The sequence below is a fragment of the Trichoderma reesei genome (genome assembly GCF_000167675.1).
Source record: "Trichoderma reesei QM6a unplaced genomic scaffold TRIREscaffold_14, whole genome shotgun sequence".
NCBI lineage: Eukaryota > Fungi > Ascomycota > Sordariomycetes > Hypocreales > Hypocreaceae > Trichoderma > Trichoderma reesei.
In genome coordinates, this window is record NW_006711161.1 from 598154 (window position 1) to 623041 (window position 24888).

Genomic DNA, 24888 nt, shown 5'->3' on the forward strand with positions numbered 1-24888 from the left:
ACTGCCGCAGCTCCGAGTCGAGGCAAACAAGGTTCCACGACAAGCTTCGTGTCGTAGAGGTTCAACACTATCCGGCCTCGTGACTCAAAGGAGTCGGCAAGGTCGGGTAGGCCAAGAACTCGACATGCGTGATGTACGTGGCGTCGTGGCCTCGAGGGATATTCAGGGCACCGTTACACCAAGTGCACAGAAGTTCCCAAATCGGCTCATATGGTGGCACTGCTTGCTTCTTTAACACTGCTCTTGTGAATATTATTCGCCGTGTATTCCGACGTATATACCAGCACGTTGCGTCTCCCTAATGTAGTGCATCTGGTAAAGCGCCGAGGCTCCGGCTTTGGCTAGATGAGAACGGCCTTGTTGGATGGCATCTGTGTGAGAGCGTCCACGAGGCGTATGGAAGAGCTATCAACACTTGGAATGTCTCACCTGGTGCATTCTGAAATTGCAGCATTGTCTGCTCGCTTCAGACTCCTCTATTGACCACTCTGTTGCCGTCAGCTGATCACAGGTCCAAGCAAACAAAGGCCGTTCCTTGACACTGGTATGCCGTCATCATGCGCTGTGGAGTTGAGGTCCCAAACCAAGATCTAGATTCTCCTCAGACCCTGGGAATCAATAACCTGCCTTGCCTGCTCCCGGAAAGTCCCCGTCCTCGTCAGGTTCTCTCCGCATTGTCCCTTCCTAGCAAGTAGCGACTCGGCTCCTTGCTTCCTTCCCACGTCGGATTCCGGCCAAGTTTCTCGATCGTCATCAAATTCTACGATGCTGCGATCGAAACAAGGCGTGGTCCCTCGGCTACTTGCGTCATTGCTTCCCCAGAAGGGAAATCTGTGGGGCTCGACGTCAATTAAGCTTTGTCCTTGACAAGCCGGAATGACGTAGTATTTGCTGCGCTCATTGGCTGGCTACCCCCGTTCTGGCCCGCTTCCAAGATGATGTGCTGCCAATTGCGTCGCGGAGGTGCCTGGCAAACGGCGATCTTGGCCACGAGAATATGGAGAAGATGCTCTTGAATGACATCGAAATGTCGAGCAGGAAGCCAAAATGCGGGTTTGCGCAGGAGGATCAGGTTTGTGCACCTGCTCCTTCAACGTTTATTTAAACCTTCGACTTCTCCTCTCTTGAACCAACCTTCTCTCATCATCATCACAACTTGCACACACACACACAACACACAAACACAACTCTCAACCACACACACAAAACCACAAACAAAACCACCTTTACCACCTCAAACCACAATGGAGACCGCTAAGCAGGCTTTCAACTACGTCGCCGAGTCCATCCAGGGCGCGACTTCCGGTGCCAGCAAGGAGACCAACAAGGAGATTGCCAAGAACGACGAAGTCCCCGTCAGCACTCGGTAAGTTGGAGCAAACAATCCGGTCGCTATCTGCAGCGCAGCGTGTCGCTAATATGGAATGTTCACAGCCTGAGCGCTACCAAGGACGCTCTTGGTGACAAGATCGACGAGACTGCCCACAACAACAAGGCAGAGGCTCACAAGGAGCTGGCCAAGAACTAGAGCGGGATTGGGATTTGAATGCTTTGAAGGCGTTGCACGGATCAGAGCAAAGGGAACGGGTACATTAGCCGCTAGGCATGAATTGATGAATTGAACATTTCACATATTTCTTGTCCACTTACACTGCTGGTTGTATTTCTGCTGCTGTTGATAATTGAATGCCATGTTTGCGATGCGTGGTAATTTCACATTGCTGCCTTGATCTTTGGAGCCGCGGTTCGTTGAAGTCGAATCATTGTCAAACCCTGCCAAGAACAACTACTTCCGTCGGCAAATTGATGTCTTGACGACGGGCGCAGGGGGGAGTTATTCGGTCGTATTTCTCGGTTCGAATGGCAGGTTTATCGCTGCGCACACTAGCGACCACATGGGCACAGGGTGTTGACTGCTGGATACTAGCAAACGAGCGATTACGGGCGAAGACGATGCGAATCGGACCTCTTTCAGCTAGCCAGGCGTCAATAGTAGGGCTGCTTTGATGACACCGATGAATGAACTGGCTCGGCGGGGTAGCTGTATCTGAGATGTCGTTCTCGCCTGGGATGCTTGAGCCTTGGATAGATAAAGTAGCTTCAAAACCATACAAAAACAGGCTGCAGGTAAATCGCGAGATACCTCGTTCAATCCATGGTCAAAAGTAATGGTGATTGAGTGCACAATGACAAGGTACGTGCTTGCTCGTCGTTGCAAACAGGTCGTCCGTATGACACGCACGCAGCATCGTAGGGCGTGTCGGCGATACGAACAGCAGGGTCTTTTTTCCGGGTGCGGGACTTCGCCAGTTTGGGTGCAAACTCCACTCGACGCCCGGAGATTGTAGCCATTGACCTCAACGTGCCGTGCCAACCAATGCGGAAGTGCGGCCTTTCGCAGCAACGCAGAGGGTCCGTGTAAAAGGGAGCTATTAGCACATGTCTGCCATGCCCGTGGGCGGCACTAAAAGCACCGCAGTCAAGTCCCACGCGGCAAATCACCTCATTGGGGCGACGGGCCGTTTGACGTTGGAGGAGAGAAGCTGATGATTGATGATGCGCTCATCATGTGTTTTTCCTGACGTCGATTGTTGTTCTTGAACTTCTGATATCGAGAGGTGAAACAGAGCCAGCTCTCCGCCCTTGTATAGACGCACAGTGTCCCTGGATGCTCGTCTTCGGCAGTCTCTGGATATATCGGGTCGGAATCAGTGCAATTGCCGAAGAGGTTCGATGCTGACACCACCTCGGATTGTACCGTCAGTTATCTTGCGCTTGACCAGTAGACTCGTGCACCGTTCGGGGTAGGATTTACTTGTCAGTACAAGGTCGGTACGACCCGTCAGCCTCCTGCATGCACGCCGAAAGAGGTGCTTTGGTTGTATGAATGGGGTATGAATGGTTGTCGGCGTGTATCCCCGGTTCATGCTGGCCAGCGATGCTCCCATCATGCACTAAGACCAACAGCTGTGTGTCATTGGTGAAAGGGCGTGGAACGGGGAAGAGCGGAGGCAGGCGAACATGAACTGCTTGCTACCTTGGTAGGGGGATTCTGCAGATGTCGGGACGCATGCCGAAGACGCTTGAAGGTAAGGGATCAAGGAGGCGTTATGTAGTAGAAGGTATTGTCGATACGAGACCCAGGCACAGGCACAGGCACTCGTCTAGGGACGGGCTTGTCTGTCGCGGACACGAAACATGTAGTAAATTGAGCTGCTTGATATTACCGCCGGACCAAGAACTCGATGGTAGGTACCCTACTAATAGTAATGCTACAATAAGAGTTCCAGATTCCTTGTTCAAGGGCATTTGGTTGCTGTATCCGTAAGCAGGCCGTGTCCTACACACTGTGTCGAACGTCTGAGTCGACACCGAGGCGTTGCGGCAGCGCGGACAGCGGTCAGGCCGAGCAGGGCGTCCGGGGTCTGGCCAATGGCAGCGCGAGCCTGCGCACCCCGGCGGCATGCCATTGGCGGACGCCAAAAGGGCTGAAGAGCCGGACGGGCTGTTGCTGCGCTGCCCCGCCCGGCCTCTGCCGCTGACAAATGCCCCAAGATTCCTCATCGGCGGACACCTCGATACATGGCAGCAGTAAATACCTACTGTACAGCAGCATCTTCCCCAGCCGGACAATCGCTTCACAACCACCCTTCTGACGCTGGGCCACAGTGCGAAGCCCCCGTCTGTTCTCTGCTCTCTCTCTCTCTCTCTCTCTGCTTGTCCCAGGCCGCACGGAACCGCCTAGAAGAGATTTTTCTGACTCAGGCATCAACAGAAACGACAGTCGACGCTGTTCCCTGTCATCCGCACGCCCCACTGTACTGCACTGGCCGGCCTGCTGAAGGAACGCCGCACGCTGCGAAGCCGCTACCAGACCACCTGCACGCCAGCTGCTCAATTTGCCTCCCGGCCACCTGCCCTCCTGCACCAAACCATCCACTGGCATCATCACTATCTATCACGACACTGCCCTGGATCCAAGAGCTGCGCATTCTGTTGCTGTGCAGCGCCATCCGAGAATCCCTTCTCTTCTGTCGCCCTGGGCTATCCTTATCTACCAGAGTCTCCCCTCTCGTCGCAGCGCTGCTCCTGACGACTCTCTTTCTCTGCTTTCCCCCCCTGGATCGTTTTGGCCCTAGCGTCTAGCATTTGAAATCAACTCCCCGCCACCCGCGGCCACGGGCGCTGGAACTGAGGATCAAGGCCACTGAGAGAGCGCGACAAGAGACGTGCGCCCGAGTCTGAAATCTGCCGTCCTGAGGGCAGCGACATCGTCAGAATTGGCATAATCCTCGTTACTTCTCGAGGCAATCTGCAGAAATGGCAGCAACCGGCGCTGGGAGTGGCTCGGCAGTGCCTCCGAACTTCTTCCTGACCCCGCAGCAGCAGAGCCTTCTCTTTACTGCCCTCAACGCGAACAAGCAGCAGCAGCAGCAACAGGCGAACTCCAAGACTGGCCTCTCGCTGTCCCCGACTTCCTTCAAGCCGAATCCGCTCCAGAGCCTGGACGGTGCCTTCCAGGAGAGCCCCTTCCTCGACCACTACGACTACGACTTTGGAGACTCCAGCTTTGATTTCTCGTTTGCCAATGATGCCGCCGGTCAGTCAGCTGCGACAGGCGACGTGCAGGATGGCGCCATGAGCGCAAAGTCCGACTCTACTGAGACCGACAACCCCGAGAAGAGGAACCATCCGGATGACGAGGAGGACGATGCCGGCCCTGGCAACGAGTCCAAGAGACAGGAGACTTCCGACAAGGTGCCCAAGAAGCCTGGTCGGAAGCCGCTCACTTCGGAGCCAACTTCGGTACGCCCAATTCATGCTGTCCCGCATTTCTTTCCCCTTCTTCTCGGCTTCTTGTCCGCTAACCAATCTCCACCTGCAGAAGCGCAAGGCTCAGAACCGAGCTGCTCAGCGTGCCTTCAGAGAGAGAAAGGAGAAGCATCTCAAGGATCTTGAGACCAAGGTCGAGGAGCTGGAAAAGGCTTCTGAAGCCGCTAACCATGAGAACGACTTGCTCCGCGCTCAAGTCGAGCGCATGTCCGCTGAGCTGAACCATTACAAGCAAAGGATGGCGCTCGTGGCACCCAAGGCGTCTGCGCCCGTCCGCGCTCAAACATTCGGCGCTGCTGCCATCAGCAACCTGCCTGACGTCAACTTCCAGTTTGAGTTCCCCAAGTTCGGCAACCTCCCTGGACCCCCTGCCAAGGCTCACCAGAAGTCCATGTCCCAACCCATCAGCCCCATCTCCAACCAGGCCTCTAGCCCTGCCACAAAACAGAACAATGCGGACAAGCCGGCCCGCATGACCCAACAGGCGGCGCGAAACGCGCAGTTCAAGGAAGATCTCGCCAAGTTCAACAATGGCGTGTTCAACATGCACACTCCGTCCATGAGCAGCTCTACCGCTACCGGGTCAAGAGCCAGTGTGGACTCGGTCAACTACAGCATGAACAACACGACAAGCTCGCCGTCGGCATCTTCTCACTCCAATTCTAATGTGGGCGCGAGCTCCTCGTGCGGCACGTCTCCCGAGCCCTTCACCCAGTCCCCCATGGGCTTCAAGCCTGTCGACACCCTGACAACCATTGGCGAGGAGCACCCCTCCATGTCGACCGTGGATGGGCCCTTTTCACAGTTTGCTGGCCTCGACTTTAGCAACAACAGCTTCGATTGGATGGTCCAGCAGAACAATGGCGGCCAGTTCGACCCGCAGTTGTTTGGCGATTATCGCGAGCCTCAGGAGAACATCATGGCCAACCCGACCTTTGACGATCTTTTCAATGATTCACTCGAGGCCGATTTCTTCACTCCTTACAACATGGCCAGCCCGAACCTGCCGAAGAAGACGAACATCATTGATGAGATTGACGCCGCGAAGGACAATGTGGATGATGACCCAACCATGACCAAGACAAACATGAGCTGTAACCAGCTTTGGTACGTTGCCACAAGTTTGAATGACCTGTTTGGTGTACTGAGTACTAATATGTCGATTATAGGGAGAGGCTACAGGCATGCCCCAAGGCTCAGAACGGCGAGTTTGATCTGGATGGTCTGTGTTCAGAACTCACCAAGAAGGCGAAATGCTCCGGAAACGGACCCGTCGTTGCCGAGAGGGATTTCGACTCCATTCTCAAGAAGTACATGGGTAAGGAGGCGGCCGATTGCACGGCTGAAAAGCTGGGCATCGCTGTGGAAAAGACGTCGTCCGAGGGCCTGGTGATGCCATGAACGAATGGAGCCGACGAAGACGCTTCCTGGCGCATGGATGTACGTTTAACAACCGATCGAGGTGCAAAGGGGACACAGAGAATCCATGGATTTTACGGCGTTTTGAGCAAAGAAGGGCATGGTCAAGGCCATTGAGGCCCGGGCTTTTTCAAGCATTGGATGGACATAGGACGAACGGACAAGTCGTCGAATTTGAAGCATAATCTTTGGTCTTTTTGTTTCCTTTTGTTTTCGTTTAATCCAACGACGCTGGAATCTGGTTGGCTTCTTGTATTTCTATATCAATGACACTACTCTGCGTCTGCAGCTCTTGCTTCACTGGACATTCTCTCTGATATCGTATATGATTGCAAGTCCTATGCCATGACGGTATACACGAAACTGGTCATGGAAATCAGTACATTATCTCTGTAAGTGGTGTTGGAATGATCATGTAATAATAAACGTTTTGGAAAACACTCGGCGCAGATCTTGAGGAGTGGAAGTCGAACAGAAATTGGCAACTCTGTTTCCCAGTCGAGAATTCCTGGCTGTATGAACTGGGCAGTGAGTGTATCTGTATCTCTCCTCCAATCCCCTTGCCTTGGAATGGTCGGATTTCACAGACTTCCAAGTGAAAGAAAGATTCTTGAGAAACCACGCCGATTTAGGAGCCCTTGCTTGCTTGAGGGGGACAACTTTCACCCTTATAATGGTGTTTTTGCCACCGGATAGCGGCAGACCCGGCTAAATACAGATATGAGAAAACATTAGAACGAACTTGCCAGGAAAAGGAGAAGACAAAAAGACCAAGCAAGCCCATGAAAGAGAAGAGCAAAAGAACAAAAGGGGCCATGAGATGGTACTAAAATCGTGTTGCAAATGCTCATTGTCATCTACATACTATAGATATAAATATAGGCATGCCTATACATCATAATCATCGCTCAACCCAAAACAAAACACCACCCTTCCCCAATCCGCTTCCATCTCTATATCTTCCAGACACTCCCTCCCCCTCCCCAACCCGCCCATCAAATGTTGTAACTCTTATAGTGAGCGTATAAACAAACCAACTAGGACGATGATGCAGATACGCATATTCCCGCTATTCCGCCTGCTTTGGGTTTCTGCCAATGTTTCTCGTCTAAACTATGCAAACGCCAACCCGGGAAACAAGAAGGAAATACACCGAAAAGAAAAAGTAACGCGGAGAGAAGAAGAATGCTCTCTATCCAAGAATAAGTGAAATAGAAGAATCGAGCCCAAAGAAGCGTCAGGACGTGCAAATATGAGCCCCTTTGCGTGGCAAAGTATATCGTACAGTGAGAGGGGTATCGACAATCGGAAAAAAAAGGCGTTCAGGCTGATGGCCGTGAAACACTCGGAGCACCGGATAATGCCACCCTCTGAGATGGCCTTTCAAGAGAAACAAACAAGTTAGACCAGGAGAGATGATGGTGCTCGTTCGCCCAGACGAGCTGCGCCGGAGTGAATTCGATCACCGGGATTGGGACTGCCGGGGGCTCGCGCGCGTCGAGCTGGCCGTGTTTCCAAAATGTTCAATCGTCCGTAAACTCCGCGTGAACCCATTAACCCGTAGCACGTGTTCGTTTTCGTCGGGATCGCATCCAGTCTGCTGTCCAAGGAGAGGGAAATCAAGCCTAGGCCCCTCGCTGTGTCGTCAAAAATCCAGGATCATGTCGACGCCTTCAGCTAATGACCACTCTGGCCCCTTCCTTGCCCAGCACACCACGCTCTCTAGGCTTGGGGCTGTTGGTTCTCCCCTTCTTGCTCTTCAAGAATCCAAACATGCCGCCCGACCCTTCGCTCTTCGTCTCGGCCACGGTGCTGGCATCCTTGGGAAGCGTGGCGTCCTGTCGTGCTAGCTCAGACCAACTACCTCCGCCATCGAGCGTCAACTGCACTCCACCTGTCGGGCTCGTAACTCGCTTGCTCGTGGGCGGTGATCGAGGGACGTATTGAACTTGTCCGGGATACGCAGATGACTGCCCTTGAGGGGGCGCCCGACGATCGGCGCTGACGGTGGTGTCCACTGGCGGTGCTGGGTAGGTCGGTGGCTCGTTCGTCGAGGGCATCTGCGTAGCTTCGTCTGTTGTGATGGCTTGAGGCTCCCCCGTCGCTGCCTCTCCGTTCTCGCCCTGAGCGGCGGTAATTCTTTATAGAGTTAACGTGCTGCTGCTTTGGCGTGACGTGGAAAGGCGCATTTCAAACTTACTTGCTGTAAGCCGCAAGGGTGTAGTCAAACGGACGGAAATCTGTCTCAATCATCCTGTACAGCTCGTCTTCGCGAATTTCTTGATCGGTGGCATCTTCCTTGAGCCGCTCTCTGGGCTTCTGTCGCCTTGCGCGTGCCTCCAGAGGGGCCTCTTCGAGCAGAAGCTCCTCCAAATCGTAGGTTGCGTCGAAGTTGGTCTTGTCCGATGAGGGGACAAAGATGGGCTCGATGCGCTTTTGCTCGAGCAGATCAAAGTCGATTGTCTTGAAAAAGTCATTGTAGATGAAGCTCTCCCATGTTGAGCCGAGTCGGTTGTTGGGGTCCCGTTCAAGCGCGGCACGAATGGCGTAGAGGCACGTCAATGAGACAGGGGGCTGCGTGACAGGATACTTTGGCTGAGAGAACTGAACCTGCTGGCTAAGCGTAGATTCGCTGTTACCCTCGAATGGTCGCTGGTTTGGGTAAGCCTCATGTGTGCTTCTGGAGTTGCGAACAGAACGGCGGCTTACCTTGTTGTAAATGCACTCATAAAACAAGACACCAAGTGACCACCAGTCGGCACGAATGTCATATCCCTTGCCCGAATAGACCTCGGGGGCGAGGTAGGCCAGTGTTCCGGACTTGCTAGTCATGACACGACCCGGCACGATGTCAGAAGCCACGTTCTTAAAAGCCAAAGGTCAGCGCTTATCAGCCCGTCAAAATCCTGTCAAGGGTAGGATAAGACCTACGAAATCGGTCAAATGGACATGCCCCTCCGCGTCGAGAAGGACGTTATCTGGCTTAACGTCTCTGTGGATGATGTTCTGGGAATGGACATAGCGGAGGGCGCAGCCCAACTCGGCGATCCAGAAACGGACAGCCTCTTCGGTAAAAGTCTTTCTGGAGATGTGGAATCGCAAATCGCCGCCGCTCATCAGATCGACGACAAGGTACCTTGAGCATATGCCGTCAGCATGGACTCGCATGGATTGGGCGGTGTAACGTGGGTTGGAGGGGGGGCTCTCTGCTCACATGTATTCGATGTCCTGAAAGCTGTATCGCAAGTTGCAGATGAAGGGGTGGTTGACATGCTCCAGCATTCGTCGCTCGCGGATAATGTTTCGGACGCTCTCAGACTTGACAACTGTTGAATTGGAGAACCAAACGTTAGCTCGGTCTTCATTGATGCTCCTCTCTGCTGGCGCAACTGCAGGCCCAGGCAAGAGCTTGCCGCAGCGAGTAGAAGAATGACACATGGATAGGCGTACCTTCATCTTTCCGGATGTATTTCAGTGCAAACGTCAGGTTGGTGTCTTTGCGCTCGACAATGCGGACCTTGCCGAAGGCGCCTCGGCCGACCACTCGCAGCAAGCGGAAGTGGTTGAGGTTGGCTGCTGTTCCGTCAGCTCAGCATACTGAAAGCGCGGCATTGGAGGCAAGGGGAAATGCAGTCCCTCATCACTGCACAACGCGCCAGAACACGCTGGTGAGAGGGAGCGCGAGGACGGCGCGAAGGGGGGGAGAGAGGCTGGAGGCCACGATGCGCTGGGGAGATTCTCCTGTCACGTACCTTCGCCGGTCAGGTCGACGGGCTTTCCCTGGCCGTTGCCCATGATGAATTGGCTGGGGAGGATCGGAGGACAAGTGCAGCTCGATTTATCGTCAACGACGGCAAAGGCTCATGCTGCTCGCGGGCCTGGCAGGAAGATGGCGGGTTGGCTGCGGCTTCGGTTGGTTTGGTTCCTGTTTTCTCGCGGGCGGCCAGTGGGGGGTTCTTCCTTTAGGAGCAAAGGAGACGAAAAGGATAAGGAAAGGTCGCAGATGGGCGGGCTAGCAGGAGTGGATAGGCGGCGAATGGACCGGATTGCAGTAATAACGGCGACGTCGAGCGATGGAGTTTCTGGGTTCTGGGGGCCCAATTGCCGGCTCGTATCTGTCGTTTCGGGGGGGTGGACTGGGTAACGGATATCGCCTGGCCGTCTGAGTCTGCTGTGCTGCAGCGCGGGAGTGAGTGGCTTGTTGCTGGCGAAGCTGTTGACGATGCTATGGAGGATGCTGAGGATGAAGCCGTCGACGATGCTCTCGACGGGGCCGGCGGAGGGACGACTATTGCGGGATGGAGAGCGAGACGGGAGGCAGTCCAAGGAAAAAGAGGAAGCGTCCCATGTAAGAGTGAGAAGGGCCAGCCAGGGGAGACAACGAGCTTGCAAGGATAGAGGGCGATGATCAATGCTCGCCCCAGACTAGCCAGTGCACTGAGAAGATGCGGGAGATTTGATGGAACGGGGGGGTGGGCGAGAGTCGCAGCACTTGGAGAGGCTGCCCTGGAGGTTTAGTGGCCGAGGCGCCCTGTATTAGTGGAGCGCTGCGCCGGTAGTAGCAGCGTAGCAGCGACCAGCAGCGCGGCCGAGGCGGCAAATGCAGCTGATGGGGGGGCGCCTGGAGGCTGGAGCTTCAGCGGGCTCAATGCAATCAAGGCGCCGTAGCCTGAGTGCTAGCGCCCCCCCGTTAGCAGCCCTTGGGGCCCTTGAGCTGCTGCAGCGGTGCGGTGCGGTGCATGGACCCGTTTATGGGTTGGATGGATGGACGTGGGCTCAATTCAAGGCCTGCTGAGGACATGTGCACGCATTGGATATTCTGGACGCAGGGCAGGGATGGCGCTGGTTTGGTTTCAGGGAGGGCTGGGACGATGATAGGTAGTGGAGGAGAGGATTGAGGGTACATAGGTAGTTTGCGTCTAGGTATGAAGCATCGTGTGTTGAAGAGCATGTGGGAGGCATGAAGAGCAGAGACGAGTAGATAGTAGTGAGGAGGCGAACGGAACGAAGGATGGATGTCACATTCAATTGTAATCATGACTGCGAGAGATGATGATACACGACACCTCACTTCTGTGATCCATACTTACCTTCCAAGATACCTACTACTACTACTACTGCTCCTACTAGGAAGCCTCTGGTCCAGACCTCGGCCAGCGATCCAACTTATCATTTGGTGCCATCCAGGACACAATAACCCGGTGGGGACGCCCAAATCAATGGCACCGAGCAAGCATGTGGGAGACGAGTCAATAAAATGGAGACGGGGATTGCTCGATGCTTCATGGGCTCGCACTGGTTCCAGTCTAACTCACTTGTCCCTGGCAACCCATCATCAGGACTTCTCGCCCAGGGTCGCGGATGACGCAAGGGAACGACGAATGGGATCAGCATATCCTGTGTCGGAACAACCTGAACTTGCAGTAAAAAAGGAGCAATCCATACTGTACATGATGGATAGTGATGGCCACTCGCTGGGAAATTGCAGCGACGGCAATCTGTCAAACCCTTTGAGTGGAACAAGATGTCGAGTCGTACTGCTAGCTCCTCCCGAGTCGTGGTGGTACCATGAGTTTCAATCCATGTCGCACGTCGCACGGAACAAAGGAAGCGTTCAGATCTGTCCTGCTCCGTTCCTATGTACTGGGCTCGACTGTGCATTCTAGCGGTGTGTCGCAGACATGGCGGGCTGCTGCTGTCCTCACAATGTGCAGATGTGACAGGGGGCCACGCAGCACCAAAGACGCAGTTGCGATAGGTAGGAAACGACATGGAGGCACACGAGTCGAAACAGCACTCGGCAGGGAGCGACAGCTGATGATCCTCGTCACTGATTGAGAGAGAGCCAAAGGACGCGCAGTAGCACGAGCAGCAGCACGAGAAGCAGCACAAGCAGTTGCCGGCACGCCGTCTCCAGTTGCCCGATCCATCCAGCTCATCAACAAGGGGCTCACCTGCATTGCAGGAGATGGAATCCATCGCGTGCGTGGGCTCATGCTGTTGGTTGTCGACACATATTACGGCGTACATGTATGGGGTGGAGGGGGGACTGCCTGCAGCAGCCACGGAATATTCGTTACAGGTCGTCCCCCAATTCAGCCGCCTGTGATTGCATCCATTGGAAGGCTTCTAGAATGCGCCGGTCATTGGTGATGAGGAAGCTCGTCATGTGGTGTCGCAGGTTCACACCAATGCACGGAACATTGAAATGGCCTGAGCACTCCTCATCTGTCATCTGTCAGTCTGACTTGAATTTGCAGCTCGTATCAGCTGCGGCAACACAGCCAAAGAGTCTGCAGGCAGCGCGTACAGGTTTACTGTACAACTCTGCTATCAATCAAGAAGAACAGGGTCATACCAGATGCAAATGCAGATCCAATCGTGTCTCCTTGTGGAGTGAAACGCCATGTCCATACTGCATAGAGTCACAGCAGCAACTCTTGTCTTTTCCCCTTGGAGAGACAGCCATACTACTCTCATTGATTGTCTTTTGCTCCGAGGCGTGGCATCAGATGCTTGACTCACCCCAAGGGTTGGTGTGGTGGAGAAGCGAGCACTGAACTACTGCGCGTACCACGTTGTCGAAGACCCCGGGATTTCTAGAATAGCACCCAATCCAGGTCCATTCGGGAGCTGACACACACACACACCTTTTTTGCCCAGATTGCAAGGGATACCAATTTTGCCATTTTGCCATCCATTCATAGAGCCCCGACAATAGCATCCAGCAATCCAGCGGAAACCCGCACCATCAGTCGCCACCCGTTAGCGGCGGAAGCACTGGGGGAAAAGGAGGTGGTGTCTAATGGGAGCATCTCTATATAGAGAGGCATCCATAGAGACGAGATACTCCCAGGGTTTGACGTGTCGTTCTGGCATTGATGCTGGCTCAATTCATTGCATTCTGTCGGCTGTGGTATCGCACATGATAGCACGCTGTTATTTGCCCATCTTTGCTGCACCAGCCCGCCGCTTCAGCAAGCAAGAAAAGGCATTGGATTGGAAGCAAAGCTGGCAGGGTATCTGCAGGCCTGTGGGTTCCGTGGGGAGAGTCAAACGGCAGCCCTGGTCGGCGAGTCCGGCGGCGGATTCTCAGAGCTGACCAACGCTGGACTCACGACGGGATGCAAGCGACTGGAACCAAGGGCCATTCGCTGATATCAGTAGTGGCCGGCTAGCGAGAGCAGCAGCTCTATGTGGCGTCCGTTCTAGCAGGAGTGCTATTGCGTACTACTAGATCCATGTTGATAAGAGTCAACTTCGGGTCGCTGAGCATTCGGGGGAGAGTACCAAGAAGAACCTAGCTGCGTTTCTTGTGATGCGTACGAGATGATCAGTCAGTCAACATGAACAACTCGGTGTGATCTGCTGGGCCCAGCTGTGGTAACACTGCCGACGAACGACACTGCAATGGACGTCTCAATCCGTGATCCAGTCAGCCGGGAGCCCATCAATGCACAGCGCTGGAGCAAGCTGAGGCTGTTGGCTGCGGTCGACATTCCTTAGTATAGGTATGTTATTGATGAAGTTGTCTGCACTCCATCGTGTGCATCAAGCACGAACAGATACTCAGATACTTCAAACGTGAGTTGCGCAATTGCGGTCAGTGGTTCTTGCCTACCTACGTTGAAGCGCGTGCTGCGTCATTTCACACTGTGCAGATTTTAACACCGTAAGCCAATCAACATGTCAAGTCGATCCAACCTACATGTACCAGTACGAACATGAATCCACAGCCTACTACCTGCCTGCCTTGCGCGCGCTGCAAACAGCGTCGAACTGGCTCAGGAGACAACAGACAAAGAGACCGGAAAGCTTTAATTGCGCGCTCCTTTTCGATCTTTGCGACGGGGTTCTTGTCCTGCGGGTGCTTGCAGAAACAGCACGAGCTCATTCGCCTTCTCCTCCCTACCAGCTCGCATGTGTGGAAGCAATCAGTTACTACCTACTATCATCAAATTACGTTGATGTACGTTGGTTGTCCATCATGCAAGGTACCGAGCACGTACAGTGTGGGTAAGCTGACTCTCGCACCCCAGCCATCTCACCTCACCTCCTTCGGTGCTCTTCTCCGGACTATTTCCTCAGCAATCTCACCAACATACTACCTACCTACTAGAATTACAACCAAACAACCAAACAGCAGCACAGTGAATAAAGGCAACACACATTAATACTCGCTGCCTCGGTATCCCTGCCTGGCCCACGTGCTGTCGCGCCGATCCCCGTTGCGAAAGCGTGCCGCCATCGTGAAAGGAGCGTCACGAGACGCCTCTCGCCGGCCGCTGGCGCCACACTAGGCTCTGCCCTCGGGCGTCGGTTTGCGCCAGCTTTTTAGATTCGTTCGTTCTGTGGTCAGTTTACGAAGGATAGAGACTAGTAGCGAGGGTAATTGCCAGTATAGAAGCTGGACTGTACAATAGCACCCAAGGTACGCTGATAGTATCCGATCATTGACGGGACACTGTCATCTCGGATGCGCCTCACTTCAAGATAGGTAGTAACCAGCTCGAAGCAACATGTTTAGGTTGGCATCCCGGATTTCCCCGCTCTCGATGCCAAGATTCAAGGGCTGATTTAGATTTTGAAGTGTTCACGCTTTGGGTTTTGCTTCTCAGGGGTCGCCGTGCTAGACTTTCCAAGGTAAAGACGCTTCGGACATACATCCGCTGATCAGCACGCAGTAATCGCTCGCCGAATCTCAGAGATTGGTCTCTGCCGCGCGCTGTTTCTGTTGGTCGAGAAACCGATCATTTACAACTACTCGTCATATCACGCCGTCGCTACGTCGCTTCCAGAGTACTATCATCTGGCCGTCCTTGTGGCTTTCAGTCACAGGCGTGGAAGCCAAGGACGAGAGCTGAACAGGAGGCTTTCTGGCTGGAATCAAAATGCTGCACAAGACGAAGAAGAGGGAAAGGGGGGAAAAGGCTACTTCGTAAATTAAAGGTTGCTCAGTACTGCTAGGAGCGTCAGGTGGCTGCAGATGGCCAATGACTCTCCAGATCCTTTTGGACCTGATATGAACTGCAGGTTGCCCACTTTGATGGGTTGCCTTTTGACCAGTTTGGACCAGGCGGGTAAGGGGCATTGACATCAAGAGGGAGCGAGTCTCCATTCTTGTGCCTGGTACGCGTCGGTCATGTTGATGCATTAGTCGTTATCAGAGTCCTTGACCGAGGTTAAGCATACGCGAGTAATTCTTCCCAAGTGATTGCCCACAATAGCAGTACGACGGATACACGCCAGAGACTGAACAGTGGCCCTGAGAAGCAATCTGATCTCATCTTCCATCTAGCTGTAGGTAACCGCTAATGTATATGACATCCTTCCATATAGACTCCTTAACTAGTGTGTAGACAGAGTACATGTAGGCTCTTGGGCCTCCATGTATTACATTTACCGAAGGTATGCATCACTCGAGCATCGTAACTCCAACACTCGGAACTCCATTGACGTGACAAAGTTCGAGAGAGGTCGAGACACAAATTACTATCTACGTATGACACGCACCGTTTACAGAGTACTACTCCAGTTGTACTTGGACAGCTTCAACTTGTTGCTTTCATGTTGTCGACTCTACGTTTCGGAAAGCCGTTGTCGATAAAGGGTAAAGCAAACAGAAACCACCACTTTATACATTGAACGGGTTATTTTCGTAAAAACTTGTTACTTTGCGGACACCAAGACCGTTCCTGGTGTTGTTCCTAGTGTTCCTAATGTTGCAAGCTGTTGTCCACGCTCGCATCACCAGTTATGCAGCGGCCCATCAAGCTTCCTTAACGAAAGTAGATCTGGCTATAATCAGCACATTCAACCTACCTAGTCATACGCATGTTCTCAATGGCACGGCTGAAGCCGAGCTTGGTGAGTTACAGGTGAAGCAACTGACATTCCAGAGACCAACCCGGCATTGCCCCCCCCCCCTACAAGCAACTCCCGCAAGTGCCAACAAGCATCACTCCCGCGTTGACGTCGCAAAATGAAGGGGGGGGGGGGGGGGGGGGGCTCTCTTCACTGAGCACGTCCCTGAAGTCACATAAACATCGAGCACCAGGTCATATCCGCAGACGCTACGAGAGCCCCATCTCCTCAATGTCGAAGTCGCTTGGACATCAAAGCGGTCCGTTCGCCTCACCGGCCCCATCGTCTCCGGTATTGGGGATACTCTCACACGCTTTCGTTTCCCACATTCCCACAAAGGGGGGGGAGCACTCCATTATTCTGCAATGCGACGACAAACGCAGACGCAGTTTCGTTCTGTTCCGTCGGCGGGACCTCCGAGAAAATCACACCTCCCCTTTTTGCCTCTTGGTACGGGATGCCCGATGTTACGCTTTTTCTGTGTGTGTGTGTGTGTGTGTGTGTGTGTGTGTGTGTGTGTGTGTGTGTGTGTGTGCCATGTAAAACTTCGCGTGGGATTGTAATTGCTTGGCTGAAGCGACGCGGAGCGTGACGGGAGTCCACATTGGGTCTGTGGTTGTTTGCGCAGAGATGGAAAAGGAGAGTATGGGCGATACGTTCCGTCTGAAGCGTGGTGAAGCTTCATGCAAATTGGTCCTCGAATTCTACCCGAGTCATCTCAGCCGTGCAGGTCGTTCAAGATGCAGACGTGGAGTCAAAGCCACCGGTCTGCAGACAACAACGTTTCTTCCATTGCATGGGTATTGAAACAAGCTCAAAGTTGGCGGCTGCCATTCTGTTCCGAAACAAGAGTTCCATCCGTTGCAACCTCTATCACTGGTGGTGGCTACCTACCAGGGTCAGATGCCGTTGGATAAGTATTATCATCAGTGCGTTGGATAGCGGGCCTATCAAGCGAGCCGTAGAGTAGAAGCGGTTTCCATCTGAACTTGGCATCTATAAGCAATACATACAGCGGCACATGATCGTGCGTTTATAGGAATTTGTTGGTTCTAATAGGAAGCCCAGCTAGGTACTTACTTGTACATGAGCCTTGCTGACACTCTGTCTTGGCCTACCTACCTATACAGGTAGGTATCTGGTAGTACCTTAGGTACTAGGTAATATCATTTGAGATGCAATCACCCAGTGAAGAGCTGTACTTTTGAGAAGCTGTATCTTTAGCGACAGGCAGATTCTTGAGGTTATTCAAAGATGGTAGATGTCATGGAAGATCGATCGTTCTAGATTCACGTTTGCAGCCATTGTCTTGGTTCCTGGCCCTGAATCTGAACTGTTTGCATGTGCTGATCTTTTGCTGCTTGGGATCGGAGCTGATGACGTCAGTATTGGGGAAGCTTCACCCAGAGCGTCACCATGACCTCAAGAGCGCAGCAGCATCACCATAACAGCTACAAAACATCGACAGAACCCAATTGCAACTCACATCACGCAGAAATAACCACAGGTCCGAATCAATTTCATCCATCAAACAAACACAATGGCATCGGCAATCCGCAACCTCGCCCACATCCCGCGCTGCTGCGCAACAACAGCCCTCCCGCGCCAGTATTACCACACCACCGCCGCCCTCCGCCTCCCCTACAAGAACTCCCAAGACCGCCAGTCCCTCAAGCCGGGCTCCAACGACGGCACGAGATCCGGCCGCGACGACGACGTGGTGGCGCAGAAGGACGCCTCCTTCAACCCGTCCAAGACGGACCCCGAGTCGGAGCACGAGGCCGCCGGACGGGGCACCGAGACGAACCCGCTGACGGCGAGCGGCGCCAACCAGGAGTTCAACAAGCCAATGGGGGACACGGCCAAGGCGCAGGATACGGGGCCGGGCAAGGAGACGAGGAAGGGCGGGAGGAGCGGAGCGGGGAGTGCGCCGAAGAAGGGGAAGCCGCCTGGAGGCGGTTGAGGATGGTGAGGATGGAGGATGATGAAGCAGCAGCTCTTATGGGTATTGTTGTGTTGGTACTTGAATTGAGGCAAGACTTGTGGACTACAGAAGATTCGTCGAGTCTGGGGTTGTATATGCATATATCTCGAAGCCGACATGATTCTTCTTCTCAGCACCCTCGGTTTGCCTGTGCAAAAGGACAGAAACACAACACGCACATGGCATCTATAGCAACGAACAAACACAATAATACCAATAAACCATTGGCACAATGTATCACCATCACCATAACATCATTTCAAATCAACCATCTACTATTCGTGTTCTCTTCCGGGAAAATAAACAAGATATTGACTAGGAGACTTCGTAACGTTACACACACGTCTTTAGCCATCCGAGGTCGGGAGAATTGCAGTTGAGAAGCCAAAAGCCCTGAAGGCGGGGTACATACATTAGACGATGCAGTCAATCGAGCGTAATCAATCGATCGACACGTCTTGGGACATATAAGAGTCAGATCCTCCTTGTTCCCGACATCATCTCCGGCTACCTATATATCACACATAAGCTGTGTGCTGACAGCAAAACATCAAGGTAAGAGGGAAATGTCAGAGAATCAGCCAAAGACAACCCAATACATCACACAGCTACATCAGTGAGCAGCAACCTCAGAGTATTTACCCCTTCATCATGGCGGAACAGCAACATGAGGCCAAATATGCCATATACCCCAGCCTCGTCGACCGCACCATCGTCATCACCGGCGGCGCGCAGGGCATCGCCGCCGAAATGGTCGAGCAATTCGCCCTCCAAGGCTCCCAGGTCATCTTGCTCGACGTCGAAGACGACCGCGCCACATCCCTCATACAAAAGATATCCTCCAGGGCGGGCGTCAAGCACAAGCCCATCTACTTCCACTGCGACGTCGTCCACGTCGACCAAGAGCTCAAGCCCACGGCCGCCAAGATCCTACAGCAGTTCCCTCGGGTCGACGGGCTCATCAACAGCGCTGCGAGAGCCATGGCGAGGCCCACGCAGGACATCACGACGGACTGGTGGGACGAGAGCGTCGCCGTCAATCTGCGGCACCAGTTCTTCCTCACGCAGGCCTTGCTGCCGGGGCTCTTGCGCGCCGCGGGACATGCCTCGGTCATCAACATGGGCAGCATCAACTGGCTTGTCTCGGCCACGGGCCAGGTGCCTTACACGACGAGCAAGGCCGGCGTCGTGGGCCTGACGAGGACGCTGGCGCACGAGTTTGGGCCCCAGGGCGTCAGGGTGAATAGCATCATGCCGGGATCGATTGCTACGGAGAGGGAGAGGACGGTGGTGCTGACGCCCGAGTACGAGGCGAAAGTGCTGGGGCACCAGGCCATCAAGAGGCTGATTGAGCCGGTGGAGGTGGCGAGGATGGCCCTGTGGTTGATTGCGGACGATAGTGCGGCTGTGACGAACCAGAGCATGACGATTGATGGTGGGTGGACGTAGAGGACGGAATCACACAAAGTTGGGATTTTGTTGCCAAAAGGTTGATATAGGGTCTTGAAAAAAATACTGGGAAAGCCGAGGTTTTGTTGACTTCTAGCAAGGAACAGAATAGGGGGGTATAAGGCATCTGATTCTCACCACCACAAAAAGAACTTAGTACGCCTTGCCACTTGAGCCTACAGCATCCATCTGCCTTGCCAAGGCCTCTGCAACCTGTTCTATCGCCTCGTCCACCACCTGCGTGAACGGAGCCTTGTTGATTCTCTGCTCCAGCACCGCATAGTAGCCCATGAGGATGTCCTTGTTGACGTTGATCTTGCGCACTCCGGCCTCGATAAGTTGCCGAAGGAGTTCCTCAGAGAATCCCGTCACGCCATGCAGGGCAATGAGGACATTGCTTGCACTGGTAATCTCATGGACCTGCTTGAGTCTAGTTGCAATCGAAATATCAGCTTGCTAAATCACGGCACCATGGAGGAAGAGGAAGAGGAAGAGGAAGAGAAAAAAGGAGTCTGACCTCTCGAAATCCAGGACGATCCCCCGCGGCCCATACTCCCCATGGACATTCCCAAAGGCCGGCGCCAGCAAGTCGACGCCCGCGTCCACGAAGCCCCTCGCCTCCTCCATCGTCGTCATCAAGCCCTCCAGGTCGAGCGTGTCCGAGACGCCGTCCTCGCCGCCCTCGATCCTGCCCGGTTCCGCCTCGGCCGCCTTGCCGCGCTCGTGGCAGTACGCGACCAGCTCCCTCGTCTTGCGCAGGTTGTCCTCCTTGGAATGGTGCGACATGTCCACCATGACGGAGTCGAAGGGCAGCTCGCACGCGCGCCGCACCATGGCCTCGTCCTGGCAGTGGTCGAGGTGCACGGCGACGGGGACGGACGCCTGGCGCGCGGCCTGGGCGGCGGCGTGGACGAGGACGCCGTCGGAGTGGGCGATTGCCCAGGGGAAGAGCTGGATGATGAGGGGGGACCTTTTGCGCTCTGCGGCTCGGACGAAGCCGAGGATCTGCTCTAGGTTGTAGCTGCACACATGAGCTCTTATCATCAGTCGTTTGTCGTCGTTGTATCTGGCTGAGTGAGAGAGGCCATGTTGCTCAATGACTTCTTCTTCTTCTTCTTATTCTTACCCGACGGCGGCGAGGACGCCATAGTTGCCTTTGTCGGCTGCTCGCAGGATGCGGAGCGTGGTGTTGTCTTCTAAACTGCTTGATGCCATCATCACGATAATGCTGTGTGACTCTGGAATAGAACGATGCTGTATGTCTTTTGAGAAGATGACTGTCCAGCTTCAAGTTCTGCCTTATATCACGACAACATCTCACAGACGCCGTGCAACTTCCCCTCACGCCTTCCAAGCTCTGCGGAGCTTCGACCTCCGCATATCGGGGCCGCGATTTCGCTCTCTCGGCGCCGGGTCTTTCCCAATCGGGTAACCGGACGTGAAAGACCGTGGGGTTCTCTCGTGTAAGACGACTCGACTCTTTCAACTATAACAACAACATCATCCTCTTCTTCTTCTTCTTCTTCACCTGGATTGCAAAGATAGATGATGGCCTGTAGCCCATTTGTAGGCCTGGACTGAGAAGGAATCGCAAAAGGGTTGCTTGAGGGTGGGCGCAAGCAGAGTACCTGAAAACCAGCCGGTGCTGCTACGCCCTTGGCAGACATGGCTCTTGGAAGTACTAGTATTGGGCTGTCGTCAACCCCAGACCCGCACATTCTCCCCAATCTTGCATCTACATAACGAGGAGCTGAAGAATCATGCTCGTATTTGTCGGGGGAAACTTGTCTGGGGTGGTGCTCATGGCTAGCAGCGGGTTACGGCCATGGCTGTTGGGCTCTCTCGCCGCTTATTAGGCCCCGTCCGGGGGGGCTACTAGTAGTAGCAGTATTTACATGCACCCCAAGGTACTCTCAGCCTGATGGCGTGAGGCTGGAAAGGTTGCATTGACGGTGTGTTTTTTTTTCCCCTTGTTATTGTTTGGGATAGTAGCCGAAAGACCCGAGGCCGATCACGGGATCGTCGAATTGCGGAGGTTTCCAAGATGCGGAGGTGGCTCTCTGCGTCCCCGTGTCTCCAGTCCTCCCGTAGCACCAACGGGAGTACTATCACGGGTATCTAGGTAGACATGACTTCTGAAGACTCAAGCCTTCCTTCCGAGTCATAAGGGGTTCATAATGGGTTGAAAAAGACGGTGTGGTTTCTACTTTGAGAAGTACAGCCTTGGAGGGTGCTTGTGAGGAAGACGCTACTGGTACTGTGGTTGGCATTCGTGATTCCAGATCTATGGCCTGAAGAGAAGGAAAAGGCTTGCACTTTGACATGTTCTAGCTCTTCCAGTTGGTCCTTCCACAGGATCTCTGTTTCCGATTCCGAAGTATTACATATGGAGCGACAGCCGTGGTGAGTCGTTATCGTCTGACGGCTGGAGGCTGGGCCAACCTCGTTTACCAGCGGCATGTAGCAAAGCCACTCTTGGCTGCGCCCTCCGGAATTGCTACTGGTTTCCTTGTTTGCCTTGTACGATGTACGAGTTTGCTTGTTCGCTGTCTTCGGCATAATACGATAACTTTGACACGAAACAAACCGCTTTACAGTTCACAGAAGCCGCGACAGAACGTGGTTGATGTCCAAGACCTGGAGCCACCGACGAAAATCTAAACCACGCCTTACAGTCAATAAGACTCAGCCAGTTTCTCTCTAAATTGTCGATTCCAGGCCATATGTTTCCGCTCAAGGCCCAACTTCCATGATTCCAAGGCCAATCGCCTCTCCACACCCATAAACGTGGCGCCGCCTCAACGGTAACCAGCCGCCACTGACCATACTAGAAGCCCACCCGCCGGCATTGCGGCGTTCTAACACTGTTGATGAAGGACAAAGACGAGAAAAAAAACATGGAACGTGTAGTATCATGAACAACGAAACGGGCGGAATTGAAACCGGCCGCGGGCAACGAGGCCAGCATCGGGAAATCGTTGACACATATGTATCCTGAAGACCCCAAATCGTTGACACATATATACTGAAGAAGGTTCGCGGGGTCCGGGGGCGCGCAGATCGGGGAAGCGGGCCAGTTGTCTGCTTGTTTTTGTCTTTGGAGTTTTTGTCAGAGGACATGCATGACTCGCGGACAGGGCTTGGCTTTGGCTTGGCTATTTTTTTGCCCTTGGGTGGTGGTGGGTGGTGGTGGTGTTTTTCCATCGGGCTTCTAGCAAGGGGGGGACGGAACAACTCTATCTGGGCCCTTCTGTTTCGCTTGTTTAGGCGAAAGGAATGTGAGACATGACTGGGTTGGTTGGCTGAGGCTGATGGGTGTCTTGTTGAGCCTCATTGATGTGAGACTGTCCTAGATCTGAGACCATCTGCCATTGTGAGCTTGCAACAAGATTCTTCTGTTCTTTTCTTGATTACAATACTTCTTTTCCTTGAATCTCATACGGCTTAGCCGTGATAGAGATGACTGCCTTGAGGATAAACTCGTATTATTGGGAATTATCCAGGGGTAATACATAGGCAGCTTGCCAAGGAGGGCATCCCGTCTCCTCCCCAAAGACCGTCTTACGTTTTCCCATTCTTCACGATCCCTTCAAGTTCCCCGAATTCCCTCCTTCAAAAAAAAAAACCCCCCACGAAGAGCAACCGGGACGAAACTTCCAAGCCCTCCCCCATAATGTCCTTTCTCAGCCCACAAGTGGAGAGTGGGCAAAGAAAGAGTCACCAAAATCTCCCACATCTCCACCACGAACTTCAACTCATCCACCCCCAATTGCAAATCCAAGTCCCTCACAAACCTCTGCCTCTTGTCTCCTCTCGCCATCCCGCGCGGCCCCCCAAACTATTGCTAACACGGCTTGCACGACAATTACCTAATAGTCGCCTCGAGGACTGGGTCAGACAAAGTGGGCGAGTGGGCTTTTTGCTGTCGACGGCGCCCTACGATGGACGTGTGCCGGGATCGCCTCTGGGCAAGACCCACGAGCCGTTCTCAAATGGCGCCCTCGAGCTAAGAAATCGGGCTTCTCGTACCACATACTAGTACTAGTACTGCTTGCTGCTGCTTTCCAACCACTTGCAAGGAGGGAAAGGAGAGGTGTCACATTAGCCGACCCATGCACCCTGGTCTAACCTAACCCATGCACCCTAGTCTATGCGATTTTTATTATATTAGTAAACCTTAGCTAACCTATGCTTTATATAATTTAATTAGTTAAGATTTTATTTTTATAAAGTATAGGTTAGCTAAGCTTTATAAGCTAAAAGTTATATATATCTTTTATATAATCTTAAAGTTTAATAAACTATTTTTTATATTTTTTCTTACTAAATCTATTACTAATATATTAATAATAGATTTATTTAAGACTATTACTAATTATCTTAATAATAGTTAATTTAATATACTTAATAAGCTTAATATGCTATTACTTCTTATTACTAGTTTAATAAGAAGAAGCTATTATATATATATAATGCATTTATAATGCCTTTATAATTTATTACTAATATATTATATAAGAATTATAATAGCTTAATAATCTTTTAAAGGAGCCTAGTAAAATTAAGGCACTAAGCAGTATACTGCTATTATTAAACCTTATTTAATTTAATTATAAAGGTTAATAAATTATAGCTATTATAATAAATAAGATTATTTATATAATATATATCCTTAAATAGCTAATCTTATTAAAGCTAGGTATAGCTTATTTAATATTCTTAAATTAGCTAATAAAAGCTTAATGCTAATATCCTTAAAATAATATAAGTATAATGCATTAGTAATATATTAGTAATAGTTTATTAATATATACTAAATCTAGTACTGCTTTAAGGTAAAAAAGCTTAAAAGGAAAAGTATATTATAGCTTTTAAACTTAATTATAGTAATATACTATAAGTTTTATTATATAGGCGTTAAGGTTTATTAATACCTTAACCTAATATTATATAACTTTTACTATTTTAAGGTTATAAAAAAGTATTAAGTAAGGTAGTAAAAGCACTAAGTGTAGCTATCTTAACTAAGTACTAAATAAAAAGTATTAAGGTTAGTAATATATTAGTAATAGATTTATAATATACTATTAATATAATATATCTTTATAGCTAGGCCTATGCTATTTTAGCAGACTATAATAAGAAGAAGGCTTATAAATGCAGACAGTTTATATAAAAAAACTCTTACTTACTTTAAATTATATAGTTAAGTAAAAATATAAGTATTTATTTATAATATATTATTAATATATTACTAATATATTATAAGCTATTATAATTAAAGAGATTGCATTTATATAATATATTAATTATATTAAGAACTTATACTACTATAAGAC

The 24888-nt window shown here is 52.0% G+C and overlaps 7 protein-coding genes across 7 annotated transcripts; 5 read left to right on the plus strand and 2 right to left on the minus strand.

Annotated features, from left to right (window-relative positions):
• Window positions 1–1244: 1244 nt before the first annotated feature.
• TRIREDRAFT_64667 (uncharacterized protein) lies at window positions 1245–1528 on the plus strand (the record flags this gene model as incomplete). The annotated part of the gene is made up of 2 exons (XM_006966741.1): window positions 1245–1366; window positions 1435–1528. 2 exons carry the CDS (start codon window positions 1245–1247, stop codon window positions 1526–1528), a joined length of 216 nt encoding a protein of 71 aa, XP_006966803.1.
• Window positions 1529–3940: 2412 nt separating this feature from the next.
• On the plus strand, window positions 3941–6162 carry TRIREDRAFT_49854 (transcription factor; the record flags this gene model as incomplete). Its single annotated transcript, XM_006966742.1, has 3 exons — window positions 3941–4806; window positions 4886–5944; window positions 6007–6162. Coding segments are annotated over exons 1-3 (1701 nt in total), but the record flags the coding sequence as incomplete, so codon positions are not given.
• Window positions 6163–6541: 379 nt separating this feature from the next.
• TRIREDRAFT_122734 (uncharacterized protein) lies at window positions 6542–7581 on the plus strand. Its single transcript, XM_006966743.1, has 2 exons — window positions 6542–6644; window positions 7294–7581. The coding sequence occupies exons 1-2, from the start codon at window positions 6598–6600 to the stop codon at window positions 7460–7462; spliced, it is 216 nt and encodes a 71-aa protein (XP_006966805.1). The 5' UTR covers window positions 6542–6597; the 3' UTR covers window positions 7463–7581.
• A 344-nt stretch (window positions 7582–7925) lies between these two features.
• On the minus strand, window positions 7926–10047 carry TRIREDRAFT_122735 (uncharacterized protein; the record flags this gene model as incomplete). The annotated part of the gene is made up of 7 exons (XM_006966836.1): window positions 7926–8391; window positions 8453–8904; window positions 8962–9117; window positions 9184–9388; window positions 9467–9578; window positions 9703–9825; window positions 10005–10047. 7 exons carry the CDS (start codon window positions 10045–10047, stop codon window positions 7926–7928), a joined length of 1557 nt encoding a protein of 518 aa, XP_006966898.1.
• Window positions 10048–17656: 7609 nt separating this feature from the next.
• On the plus strand, window positions 17657–18079 carry TRIREDRAFT_109117 (uncharacterized protein; the record flags this gene model as incomplete). The annotated part of the gene is made up of 1 exon (XM_006966744.1): window positions 17657–18079. One exon carries the CDS (start codon window positions 17657–17659, stop codon window positions 18077–18079), a length of 423 nt encoding a protein of 140 aa, XP_006966806.1.
• Window positions 18080–18751: 672 nt separating this feature from the next.
• On the plus strand, window positions 18752–19549 carry TRIREDRAFT_4682 (uncharacterized protein; the record flags this gene model as incomplete). The annotated part of the gene is made up of 1 exon (XM_006966639.1): window positions 18752–19549. One exon carries the CDS (start codon window positions 18752–18754, stop codon window positions 19547–19549), a length of 798 nt encoding a protein of 265 aa, XP_006966701.1.
• Window positions 19550–19614: 65 nt separating this feature from the next.
• TRIREDRAFT_122736 (tagatose-bisphosphate aldolase) lies at window positions 19615–20767 on the minus strand (the record flags this gene model as incomplete). Its single annotated transcript, XM_006966837.1, has 3 exons — window positions 19615–19979; window positions 20067–20570; window positions 20676–20767. 3 exons carry the CDS (start codon window positions 20765–20767, stop codon window positions 19703–19705), a joined length of 873 nt encoding a protein of 290 aa, XP_006966899.1. The 3' UTR covers window positions 19615–19702.
• Window positions 20768–24888: the final 4121 nt, after the last annotated feature.